This window comes from Phalaenopsis equestris, unplaced genomic scaffold (assembly GCF_001263595.1).
Source record: "Phalaenopsis equestris unplaced genomic scaffold, ASM126359v1 Scaffold000002, whole genome shotgun sequence".
NCBI lineage: Eukaryota > Viridiplantae > Streptophyta > Magnoliopsida > Asparagales > Orchidaceae > Phalaenopsis > Phalaenopsis equestris.
The window spans coordinates 588,766-602,081 of NW_018164444.1; the positions used below are offsets into that span (position 1 = coordinate 588,766).

Sequence of the window (13,316 nt, forward strand, 5' to 3'; positions counted from 1 at the left end):
TATATATATATATATATATATATATATATATACATTTTCTTCATTAAAAAATATTCTTTTGATTTTCTTGTTGCATCAAATAAAATAATGGAGATAGCCCTAGAGAGCAGATTTAGGAGTCGTTTGGGGCGGCGGTACAATTATGTTTCGCAATTTCAGAACGCGGTATGATGTTTGGTTTCAGTGTTCTCCCAACGTTTTCAAATACGAGTGGTCTGGATCCTTTAAGAAAATTGAAAGATTGCGGTCGCGAGATCAACCCCATGGCCCGCGTTCCTTCAGAGCGTATTACCACTAAACCCCTCGATCCCTCTCCTGATCTCGAGTCCTTGCCCTGGCCCTGTGATCGATCTCAATGATCGAACTCCCTCACCCGCCTCTCTGTCGTTTGCTCTTATCCTCTTCTTTCTCACTCGAAGCTCTGGTTACTTTATAAGCGCTCGTTCTCCCTTACCCGCGCCTCTCTCGCCTGCCCATCTCCTCTCGCTTCTCAATCGGTGCTCCAATTACTATAAGTGAATGTGTTTTCTGGCTCTGTGTAATCTCGTAAATGTTGATGGATTCATTGCTTACCTCATGCGATTTTTAGCTCTCTTCATTGGATTTTTTTGCAAGATCATTTTCTTCATGCAAGATATTTGAAAGTTTTCGCAAGGTTTTTGGCTCTCTGGTTCACAAATCAACAAAAGAAGATTTGTTTTGGCCAATCTGTTTGAATTGTTGCTTTCTTCTGTTATGGCGGTTGGTCTTGTGTCACTTGATATGGTGTTGAGATTGGTGCTAGTATTGTGGGGTTTTATTGTTGTTGACTGGGTGGTTCGTTGGTGAGCCAATGAAAGTTTATTTAGGCTGGTCTGTAAGAATTGTTCTTTTCTTTTGTTATGATTGTTGGATTTGTGACACTTGAATACTTGGAATATATATGTTGTTGAGGTTGGTGCAAGTGTTGTGGGGTTTTAGTGCTGGTGACTGTGTGATTCGTTAGTGAGCCAATGAAGGTTTCTTTAGGTTGGTCTATTGGAGTTGATGCTTTCTTTTGTTATGTTTGTTGGAGTTGAGCTTTTCTTCAATTGTTTTTTTTTTTTTTTTTTTTTTTTTTTTTTTTTTTTTTTTTTTTTTTTTTTTTTTTTTTTTTTTTTGAGGTTTATGATAAGACATACAACCTTATGGGTTCTTCTGGATGGTTGGTTTGTCGTTGTTATTTGTGAAATCCTAATGAATGCAACATAGATCCTCTATTCTTTTCAGTGCATCGATTTATGAGGACCTATTGGATGTCCTTTTTTGATGATATGCACATGTGACACATGACGTTGGTTTCACGTGGGTTAAAGACAACCAAGAACTCATTTTTGTACAAGATTCGTTGTCTTCATATAGTGACAGACTCGTTGGTTGAGTGTAGTTAGTTCTCTAAGACTTTACATCTACATTTTTTTTTACAATTTATGCTTTTTTATTCAATACAATTTTCGATAATTCACATTTCCTTGTACATTTTTTTTTCCTTTAGTTTAATTTTAACTAATGTTTTTTCTCATGCATCTTTCAAACAACGTGAGCTCAAGGATTTCAGAGACCTACCGATGTGTGTTCTGTCACTGTGGACTACAGACTTCCTTACTAGAGTCACGGAGATGTGTGCCTTCTTCCAGTGGACGAGCAGTCCGCCAGATTCCACTGCTGATAGTGATCAGAGTTCAATAAAATCCCTAGAGGATAGTGTATCTCGTGACATAAATCATCTCTATTTTAAAATTAATATTATCATAATTTTAATTATAATTTTAATATTTTTTTCTTTTTTTATTCAATTTAATACTCATTGTTAAGTGATGATTGTTTTTTTTTCTTTATTGTTTCTATATTAGTTTTCTGCTTCTGCAGTATTGAATATATTATCAAGACAGTTTTGTTACAAACAATATTACTTAATAGAGGCAGAATGATCATTTATCCACAAAGAGCTACAAATCAATTGTTTCTAAACATACAAATCAATTGTTTCTAAACAAACAGTCAATTTATCCTAAGCTGCTAATCAGCAACTTATCAGGATAAGCTGTTTCTCAACAGATTATTCAATAAACTACAGTTGCCCCAAACTGGTCAATTTGTTGTTGTATATGTGAAATCCTAATGAATGCAACATATATTTTATATTCTTTTTGGTGCATCGATTTATGAAGACCTATTGGATGTCTTTTTTTGGTGATATGCACATGTTGGTTTCACGTAAGTTAAAAACAACCAAGAACTCATTTTTTTTACAAGATTTGTTGTCTTCATATAATGACACTCGTTGGTTGGGTGTAGTTAGTTCTCTGAGACCTCACACCTACATTTTTTTTTTACAATTGATGCTTTTTTATTCAATATTATTTTTGATAATTCACATTTTCTAGTACATTTTTTTCTTTAGTTTAAATTTTGACTAATGTTTTTCTCATGCATCTTTCAAGCAACACGACCTCCAGGATTTTAGAGACCTCCCAACATGTGTTATGTCACTGTGGACTACAGACTTCCTTACTGAAGTCACATGGAGCACACAATTACGGGAAAAATTTCTATAGTTGCCTACAGAACGTCACAAAGAGGTGTCTTCTGCCATATTCTACTGTTGATAATGATCAGAGTTCAATGATATCCCTAGATGATAGTGTATCTCGTGGCATAAGTCATCTTGATTTTAAAATTAATATTATACTAATTTTAATTATAATTTTAATAATTTTTTTTTCTTTTTTTATTAAACTTAATGCTCACTGTTAAGTGATGATTGTTTCATTTTTTTTTTCTTTACTAATATAGATTAATTTTCTGTTTCTGCGATATTAAATATATTGTCAAGACAATTTTGTTACAAATCGTATTACTTAACAGGGATTGAATAGTTATTTATCCATAAAGAGCTGCAAATCAATTGTTTCCAAACAATTAACCCAAACAGTCAGTCAACTTACCCGGATAAGCTACTAATGAACAACTTATCAGGATAAGCTGATTCTCAGCAGATTATTTAATAAGCTACAGTTGCCCTAAACAGACCTTTATTTTTCGAGTCAAACACTTGCCAATAATTCAAACCATTTAATTTTTAAGATCAAATTCAAATTAACCCACAAACCAAAATTTAACCCAAATTTAACCGAAAAATAATTAAAGCTTACCATTCAAAAACTTTAAATTAAGTCAAAACTTATTTAAATTAAAATAAAACAAAATATTTACATACATACCACTTCATTCCTATATATTTACAAATCTAAGACCTAAATTTTAATTTTTACATATATGTCATATCATGAATGCATGAAAAAATATGTTTCACATTCTAAAAATTAACATAATGTCATATTAGCATGTGAAATAAAAGATTCGAGTGATATAAATATAAAATGTAGAATTTATGCATTAGATATGTAAGTACATATGAATTTGGTAGTATATAAATGCCCCAAATCAAATTTCACCACACCCATGTACTTGAATTACTACTCAAATGAAGATCAGTCCAAGTATTAGATATGTAAGTACATATGAATTTGGTGGTATATAAATGCCCCAAATCAAATTTCACCACCCCCATATACTTGAATTACTACTCAAATGAAGATCAGTCCAAGTTACTCTGTAAAACCTAAATTTAAGTGAAATTGAGATCAATCAAATAATTTTGACCAGATTTTGCTTGCTAAGTTCAGCTGAGACTTCTATATTTTGTGCAATGTAAACATGGAAGATTTACATACCTACCACTCAATTCCTGTGTATTTACATATCTATAACACCCAAACTTCAATTTTTACATGCATACCATCTTACCTATGGCTGAAAAGATGTATTGCACCTTTTTAAATGTAAAAAAAAAGCTGATATTTTTATTTATGTGATGAGAAACATTTGAATGGTATAAATGTAAAAGTAAAATTTAGACATTAGAAAAGTAAATACATAGGAATTGAGTGGTATGTACGCAAATGATCCTTTAAACATTATCAGCCCCATTTCAATGGAAAATTATTACGTGCGGCCTGATCTTATATCGGGATTCCGGATGGGCGGTCGCCGCACGTAATAATTTCTGCATTTCTAGACCATAACATCTACAATGACATATTGGAAATAAATTTGGCAGTTATTATGGCACTACAATTGTTCAATTATTATTTGTAGCAATATATGCCTTACCCGGCTAATTTAACAGGAGGGTCCAAGGAACCTAAGAGTACTCCCAGATCGATGTCTGCGTCCTCAAATTTCTTAATGAAGGGATGACTCTGCAACAAAAAGGGAATATTTAGACAAACATGTAAAAAGAAATAAAATAGGGTATATTTCACTTTTAAAAAGTAAGCACTAGTGGTATTTTGTGAAGAAATTCTAAACAATTTGAATATTATGCTCGAAAATATTGAAGTTTAGGAGATAGATCGGTAAATACATAAAAATCATGTGGTATCTATGTAAATGCCCCCCAAAAAAGGGATACATTTACATACATCATAACACCCAGTTACTATCTATTTATTTACATGTCTAAAACCAAGATTTTACATTCTACATTTTACATTTATGCCACCCAAATTTATCATAATCGCATCGAAAATATTGAAGTTTAGGAGAAAGATAGGTAAATACATAAGAATTGTGTGGTATCTATGTAGATGCCCCCCAAAAAAGGGATGCATTTACATATATCATGCCACCCAATTACTATGTATTTATTTACATGTCTAAAACCTAAATTATATATATATATATATATATAAGAAATTGTACAAACCAACCACCAAAATAATTTAATATAAAATTTTAATAACCTAAAATTTAAATATAACATTTTAACCACTTTTTCATTGCAACCACCCTACTAAACTCACTCATGAAGTTTTGATTGAAGGTTTAGGGTGGCTAAAATGTTATATTTGAAGTTTCAGTCATTAGATTGCTGTATTAAATGTTTTGGGTGTTGGGTATGTAAAAAAGCCATGTAAAATTTTAAGTATGTGTTAGATAAATAAATAAATAAGAATTAAGTGGTATTTATGTAAAACTTCCAAAAAAACAAACTCTTGTAGAACAGATTTAGCGATGGCAACACTAACCAGAAGTTCCAAAGAGGACATTCTCTGCTGAGGATCTTTTTGTATGCTGCGAAGAGTCATAAAAGTGAAGTTAATTGAACATTAATTCGCCACATCCTTAGTTTAAACAAAATGATTTCACAAAAAATTTGTAATAAATGCCAGACAAGCATACACTTGAATAAATTTTAACGTTAGGAGTATACTATTTAAATGAAATTAAGCCGTTTTTTCTAATTTATTTTAAACAACAATATGTGAATAATTTGATAGTTATATAACACTACTTTTATTTTCCTTATTCTACTCTATTTGCCTAGGGACACTTAGAGACCAAATGTGAAATGAATATGTCTGTGATAGGATTGGTGTAGCTCCAGCGGCGGAGAAGATTAGAGAGGGTCGTCTTAGATGGTTTGGTCACATTAAACGTCGACCAGTTGATGATACAATTAGGAGAGTAAATGTTTTAGCTTCGACTAATATTAAGAAAAGCAGAGGTAGACTTAAAAAAACTTTGGCATATTGTATAAAAAATGATCCTAGTCTATTAGAATTAAATAAAAATATGACACTCAATAGGACAAGATGGAGAAAAAGGATTCATATAGCCAGCCCCACTTATGGGATAAAGGCCTGTTATTGTTGTACTCTACTTGCCTATAATTTTTTCACATGCCATTTTTAATTTTTTATTAAAAATTAATAGTTTTAAGTTCAAGCCAATAATTTTTATTATCATGCAGCAGGCTTCTTTAATTAAATTTAAGGTATTTGCTAAAAAGTAATTAAAACAAGTTTATTATTATTATGAGTTCATTTCATATATATATACAACTTGTTATATTAGCAATTCATTTATTTCTTTGATAAAAAATATGATTAGCACTGATGAAGATGACGACACAATAGTAGCAAGTGTCTAGGTTGATCTGTAGTGTTGCTTTGAAGAAAATTGCAGCTAGAAGCCTAGAGCTCCTAAAGTTTTTCAAAGCAAGTTTGTGGATTCTATTAATGCTTGTAGACCCCATTTAAAGCTATAAATAGTCTTCTTGAAGACACGTTCGATTCGGCCCCCAATCAACATACTCAAAATTCTAAGGAAGCCTAGTCAATGAATCAGTGAAAAGGTGTCCAAATAGTCTCATCTCACAGGCCTAGGTGAGCCTTATGGAGATCAACCAGGCGTTGAAGTAATCGATCAATTCATCAAGGTGAAATTGATGGTGAACCATCACCGAAAGCAATTAATTTGACCTCAGGAGTTCAGACAATCATATGCTCGAAATGACATAACTTCAAAAAGGTCAAGTATCAAAGAATCAATGTTGTTTCATGCTAAGGGAATACACTATGAAAAAGTATTTATAGTAGAGGAACTTTTTTGTGATTTATACTAATCTTGAAAAAGTGTATGATTAATCACTACAAGAATTAATTTGGTCGGCCTTATAGAAAAATGTGTAAGAAATACATTAAAATTTATTAAATACAAAATCAAACATTAATTAGTATTAAAAATAGTTTTGAAGAGTCAAATGAAGAGGGGAAGCATTGCCTTGGTCTTTATCTTCATTGGATACTCAAAATGGATGGACTTACATGGCTATCTTGTAGTGTGACTGGAAGCATGAAATTGAATTTTAATAACTTGAAAGAGTTGATTTGACAGCGTTTTGTATTAATAATCTTATTTGCATGAAAATACTTCCATACTATTAACAAGTCTGCATGGAACACATTAGCCATTTCATGCATGAAAATACTTCCATTTATATGCCATATGTAATTTAATAATAACCAAGGTTTTAAAAATCAGCTAGGGTCCACTCCAAAGCATTGTTGCTTTAGCTAGGGTCAACTCCAAAGCATGTGTTTTCTCAAAATCAAGATGCAATATTACTCTCCTTAAATCTTATGTTATCATGAAAGAACTGCGCGTATATACGATTGCTATAATTTATTTTTGGGAAAATTACATAGGTAGCACACATTTATTATTTATTAACATATCTCACACCTACACTTTCATATTCATACACAGCACTCAAATCTTTAATATCACGCATAGAAATAACATTATTATCATTTTTAAAAAGAAAAATATACCATTTCATGCATAAGTTTAAACCGTCAAAGTGTTACGTATGTAAATGTGAAAGTTTAGGTATGAAACAAGTAAATACTAAGAATTGTTTGCTACTTCTGTAAATTTCCCAAGAATAAATTATAGCAAACATATAAATTTACATCATGCCAGAATGGTGGAACTTACCAAGATGATATGAATGAACAGAACTCTGGAGAGAACTGATCTTCCGGCACACCAGGTGGTGGCTCTTCTACAATGGTCTCTAGAAGTTCATAAAAGCTCAACAGCCCATCCTCGTTCTCAGTTCGCTTGTATGGAAAGGAACCCGTAGCACACTCAAGAATAACTAAACCCAAACTCCAGATATCACTTTTATAATCATATGAGCCTCCACTAATTCGTTCAGGCTGAAATGAATAAAAAAAAAATTGTCTTGAGAGTTTGCAACAGTTAAAAATATGACTTAATAAAAAAAACAAGTAAATTCACCAATAGTGTGTTTGGGATCAATTTTGTTTTATGTTTATGTCATTGTTTTAATTTTTCTTAAACGTTTGTTTAGTGTGTTTTTAATTTTTCATTTTTAAAAACAAATTAACATTTTTTTAAGGCATTGAAAAATAATTTTTAGGTGTTTTAAATATTTTAAGATACAATCATATATTAATCAAACATGACAAACCTATTTTGATTCAAATCAAAACATAAATAAAACAAAATAAAATTAGAAAACATAAAATATGCAAAAAAAAGTGATTCCAAACGGCCTCTTAAGGTCGGAGCTCAATCAATCAAGCCAAGAAAGCCAGATAAACATACCGCCATATAGTTGTACGTGCCTACGAATGTATCCCTCTGACCCATGGAACTAGCAAGCACGGCACTCACTCCAAAGTCAGTTATCTTTACTTCACCTTTGTGATTCACTAACAAGTTTGACGGCTTTATATCCCTATGAATTATGTGTCTTTCATTGTGAAGATATACAAGACCTTTTAAAACCTGAATACATTGATTATCTTAATACTGCACAAAAGAACAAAATGGACAGAAAAATAATGTCTTCACCTGATGGCATAGAACTGAAAGGTGAGGCTCAAGAATTGTTTTGACTTGTCTGATTATATCTGCAAGAGAGCCCCGATCCATGTATTCAAGGACCAGAGATATAATTCCATTATGGTAGAATGAATGGTAGCACACAACCACATGAGGGCACACTGAGGCTTGATTTATTTTAATCTCTTGGACAATCTGCTTGCGAACGGTCTCTTGAATATTCATCTGGATACACTGCAAAATTATAATATCTCTAATCATTCAAGGAGGTCCAGCAAACATTTGAAGATGAAGAAAGAACAATATGGATGAATTTGTCAAAAAAAATCCACATCCTATAGAATCCGAACTTGTCTTACGCACCAATTTCTAAGGAGCTCTTTGATAGATGCTTTTTTAATAGGATTTATCACTGGATTTACCAAATCCAGCCAAACGGCAAAATGCAGGTGTTCCACGAAATTACCAAATTTCTGGGATGCGTGGACTTTGATTTGGCCTAAATCTCGATTTACTATATACAAGGGATGGGTGGATTTATGGATTTACTAAATCCTACTTGCAGGCAAACAGCCTCTAAGAGTTGGGTTAAGTTACTGCTTTCACCTTCATAGCAAGAGCTACTAAGCAGCATTTAGACAACAAGAGCATGAAAAATACCCCAAAGGAGATTCATACAAGATTTCTCTGAAATTTCTATTTAAACATTTCATGGTGGACCTACAATTTAAGCAATCATCAATCCAAATAAATGCTGGTTATTCCAGAACTCATATTCATTAAAATACCAGGTCAGAAATATTATATAGGCTATTATGCTTCTTCTGCCCCGTATAATAGTTAGTACACGTTTCCACAGGTCAATGCATTCATTTCAGAAGGCACAAGAGAAAAAATATAAATTTTACCACTTAATTCACATGTAATTACAAATATAAATACCTAAACTTCAACTTTTATATAACTACCACCTTAACTATGCATTAAAAGGTGTATTTCACTTTTTAAAAGTTAAAATAAAGCATTTTTCAGTGATATGAAAGATTTGGGTGGTATGTTATGAAAAAATGATGGCAATAAAGGGGAAAAAAAACGGATCGAAAAATTGTAAACCAGAAAATAACACACATATTTACATGTTTCGACTAATTTGTTTACGTTCACGGGGGCTGCAGAGGATCTTATTACTTCGAGAAATTACACAGTCTAGCATCTCGACGTTTACAAGAAAACTTCATTTCTCTTTCTCTCTTCCTTTCTCACTCTTAGTCTCAAGAGGACTTGGCTTAGCACGTATGACATGCCAAAAGAGGCTATTTAAAGAAAGCGGGAGAGAGGTGAGTGGGAGAGATGTAGGTAAAGTAGATAAGTCACAGACTCCATAAATTTAATAATTCTCCCACTTAAAAACCGGGATATTGACTGCACCACCTACAGGCTGCATCATTTGTTGGTTGTACCGACATTAAAGTAAGAGGCTCTTGTCTTCACGCCAGAAGACTAATTAAAGTCGAACACAACTTCAATTTCTCAAATGTAACACTCTCAGTTAGCATATCAACGCCAACGTAGTTTTGTACATCCAAGCTCTTTCTTGGGTTACTCATAAATCTGCTTACAACTCCCATTGCATGGGCAATATTCTACCTCAGTTGAAAGTCTTTTTCAACAAGTCTAGACTTGTACCTCTTACTGCCATCAAGCGCAGTCTTCATCTGATACAACCACTTGTTGTACAATGTCTTCTTCCCTGGTGGAAGTTCTGACGACTCCTAAGTCTAATTTCCTGGCAGTAAATCCGTCTCATCCTCCTTGGTCAGCTCTCACTTACTCGAATTCTCATCTTGCAAGATTTATTTATAGCTCTGACTCGTGTGACAAGGCCTGCAATGCCGCAGATCTGTCATGCTCTCTGCAACTATAATAGCAACAGTGTAGCAACATTTTTGAGTAAACTTGTAGTAATATATAGTGTGTCAGTTATAGCAACAGTTTTGAGTAAACCTGTAGTAATATATAGTGTGTCAGTTTTTTTACCCCGAGTCAGTACTAATGCTCATTTAGTAACATTCTAGATGTTATATGAGAACACTACTGAATGATCACCCTCATTGAGCTGCCCAACAGAAATGAGGTTTTTCTTCAACTCAGAAACGTAACTGACCTTTTCGTAACTGACCTTTTATAAAGTTCATTTCCTATTGTTAGGGAGTGCAATATCAACGTCTCTTATCCCCATCACGTTCAGAGTTTTTCCATCAGTCAGATATACTTTCCCAAAGTCCCCTGCAACATAATTTCGCATCAACTCCCGGTGAGAAGATGTATGGAAGGAAGCCCCTGAATCCAATATTCAGTCATCAATAAAACTGTGAACAGTCAGCAATAGTGCATCATGTATTTCTTCTGTTACAACATTAGCACTATCATTCTCCTTCTTAGGATTCCTGCAGTTCATTTTTATGATGTCAGTCTTGCCACAATTCCAGCAGATTATCTGCTGACCAAACTTTGATTTTGATCTTCATTTGTTTGAGTTTTTATCCTGTGATCTCCATCCGGAATGAACAATTAGTGTCGAACTCGAACTTGAGATCTCGTCATAATCATTCATTTGTACCTCCTCAGTCAAAATCAAATCACAAATATCATCATATTTTAGTTTGGATTTACCTGCAGAATTGTTATTGTCATACTCATAAGTTTTCAACTATTTGACAATGAAACCAACAATATCAATGCACATATCTCATCATCAAAATAAATTTCAACATATGACAATTGATTTGTGATGGTGTTGAAATAATTCAGGTGTTGAGTAACAGACACACATTCCGTCATCTTCAAGTTGAATAACATTTTAATCAAGTGCACATTATTATTCGTTGATGATTTTTTATACATATCTGATAAAACCGTCATGAGATCTGCAGTCTACACATCTGATAAAGCCGTCATGAGATCTGCAGTAGTCATTTTTTTATGACGTTGTGGGCAACGGATATTGACAGGGTAAATAGAATAACCCCGAGAACCTGTAAATCCAACAGATTTCATTCCGTCTTGTCCATCTTTTTTGATCGTTTTCCTAGTAACGGAAGATAAAGTTTTTTCTCATAAAAGTAGTCTTTTATCTGCATCCCCCAGTAACCAAAATCTGTGTCATTGAACTTCTCTATCCCAGATGTCATCACTTTGTCTTCGCCCATCTTTTTCTTTCAGCCTCAAACCAAAGCTCTGATACCGATTGTTATGAAAAAACGACGGCAATAAAGTGAAAAAATCATATCGAAAAATTGCAAATCAGAAAATAATACACAGACTTACGTTGTTCGGCTAATTTGCTTACGTATGGAGCTGCAGAGAATTTTATTACTTTGAGAAATTACACCGTCGAATGCGGGTAAAAAAGTTAGTTCATGGAAGCGACACGCTGTATAGCCTGAATACAGTGAAAAGTGTGCAAGTGTCGCTACACCGGCGCCCGGCTGTAGTGTTAAATAAGCAAGGGTTCTCACATTACGGACGAATGCGGGTAAAAAAGTTAGTCCATGAAACTAATAAAACTAATATTAGGATAGGATCTTGGAATATAGGTACTCTCGATGGTAAATTAATGGAATTAGTTGATATTATGATTTATAGGAAAATTAATATCTTATGCATTCAAGAAATTAAGTGGGTTGGAGAAAAGGCTAAGAAAATTGATAATTTATGTTTTAAACTTTGGTATTCTGGTAAGAGTTGCACTAAAAATAGTGTAGGTGTAATTATAGATAAGAGTTTGAAAGATAATGTTGTAAAAATTAATAGAGTTGAGATAGAATTATAACCTTTAAGATTATCATTAATACTAAAATTTTTAATATTATAAGTGCTTATGCTCCTCAAGTAGGTTAATGAAGAAGGTAAAGTTATTTTAGATTTTGCTTTAGCGTTTGATTTTGTTATTACTAATACTTTATTCAAGAAAAGGGATGAACATCTTATTACTTATAAGAGTGGATCTAATAAAACACAAATTGATTATTTTCTTATGAGAAGAAGAGATTGTCGTGATTGTAAAGATTGTAAGGTCATTCCAAGTGAAGATTGAAGTACCCAACATCGTTTATTAATTCTAGATTTTAAGATTAAGAGTTGTAAAATAAATAATAATAGGACTCAGCATCGTAAAATTAGATGTAGAAACTTAAAAGACACAAATAAAATTATTTTTACGAGTAAAATTCAAGATTTTAAAATTTGAGATATTCATGAAGAAGCAAATGTTATGTGAGATAAAGTAACAAACATTATTAAACAAGTAACAAAAGATGTGCTTGGAGAATCAAATGAAAAAATTTTTATAAATAAAAATAGTTGGTAGTGGAATAATGATGTGCAAGAAAAGATAAAATATAAGAAGTTATGTTATAAAAATTGGTTTAAATGTAAAAGCTTAGAGAATTAGGAAAAATATCAAATGGCCCACAGAAAGTCTACAAGAACAATCTGTGACGATAAAAATTCTACTTTTAATGATCTTTATAATAGTTAGATACTAAGAAGAGTGAAAAATATATGTATAGACTAGTCAAACAAAGAGAAAAGAAAAGTAAAGATTTAACAAAGTAAAGTGTATTAAAAATGAAAATCAAAAAGTACTTTTCTTAGAAAAATATATTCAACATAGGTGGTTGAATTACTTTGATAAACTTTTTAATGAAGTTTCTGAAAATATGATCGAACTTAGTGATCTTAATATCGTGAATAATAATAAAACGTTTCATTTTTACCGTCACATTAGTAAAAAAAAGTTGAGGATGCTTTAAAGAAAACCACGGATGGAAAGTCTGTAGGACCTGATGATATCTCAATTGAAGTGTGGAAATATTTGGGAGATTTGGGAGTTTCTTGACTTACTAAACTCTTTAATATTATTTTAAAAACTAAAAAGATGCCTGAGGAGTGGAGGAAGAGTATTTTGATCCCCATTTTTAAGAATAAAGGGATGCACAAGAGTGTGCAAATTATAGAGGAATTAAGTTGATGTCGCATACTTTAAAATTATGGGAGAGGGTAATTGAACATAG

The 13,316-nt window shown here is 32.5% G+C and overlaps 1 protein-coding gene across 2 annotated transcripts in view; it reads right to left on the minus strand.

Annotated features, from left to right (window-relative positions):
- The window catches only part of LOC110024088 (mitogen-activated protein kinase kinase 6-like), a 23,998-nt gene that overhangs the window by 4,448 nt on the left and 6,234 nt on the right, over nucleotides 1–13,316 (minus strand). The window contains exons 4-9 of one of the 2 annotated variants that reach the window (XM_020723834.1): nucleotides 8,251–8,475; nucleotides 8,002–8,184; nucleotides 7,366–7,589; nucleotides 5,112–5,157; nucleotides 4,195–4,283; nucleotides 3,540–3,643 (exon numbers count right to left, since the gene is read on the minus strand). In XM_020723834.1, coding sequence (XP_020579493.1) covers nucleotides 3,580–3,643; nucleotides 4,195–4,283; nucleotides 5,112–5,157; nucleotides 7,366–7,589; nucleotides 8,002–8,184; nucleotides 8,251–8,475 — 831 coding nt within the window. In that variant the 3' untranslated portion in view covers nucleotides 3,540–3,579. Of the gene's footprint in view, nucleotides 1–3,539; nucleotides 3,644–4,194; nucleotides 4,284–5,111; nucleotides 5,158–7,365; nucleotides 7,590–8,001; nucleotides 8,185–8,250; nucleotides 8,476–13,316 lie in introns of those variants that run through there. The other variant, XM_020723842.1, reaches the window with a different exon arrangement.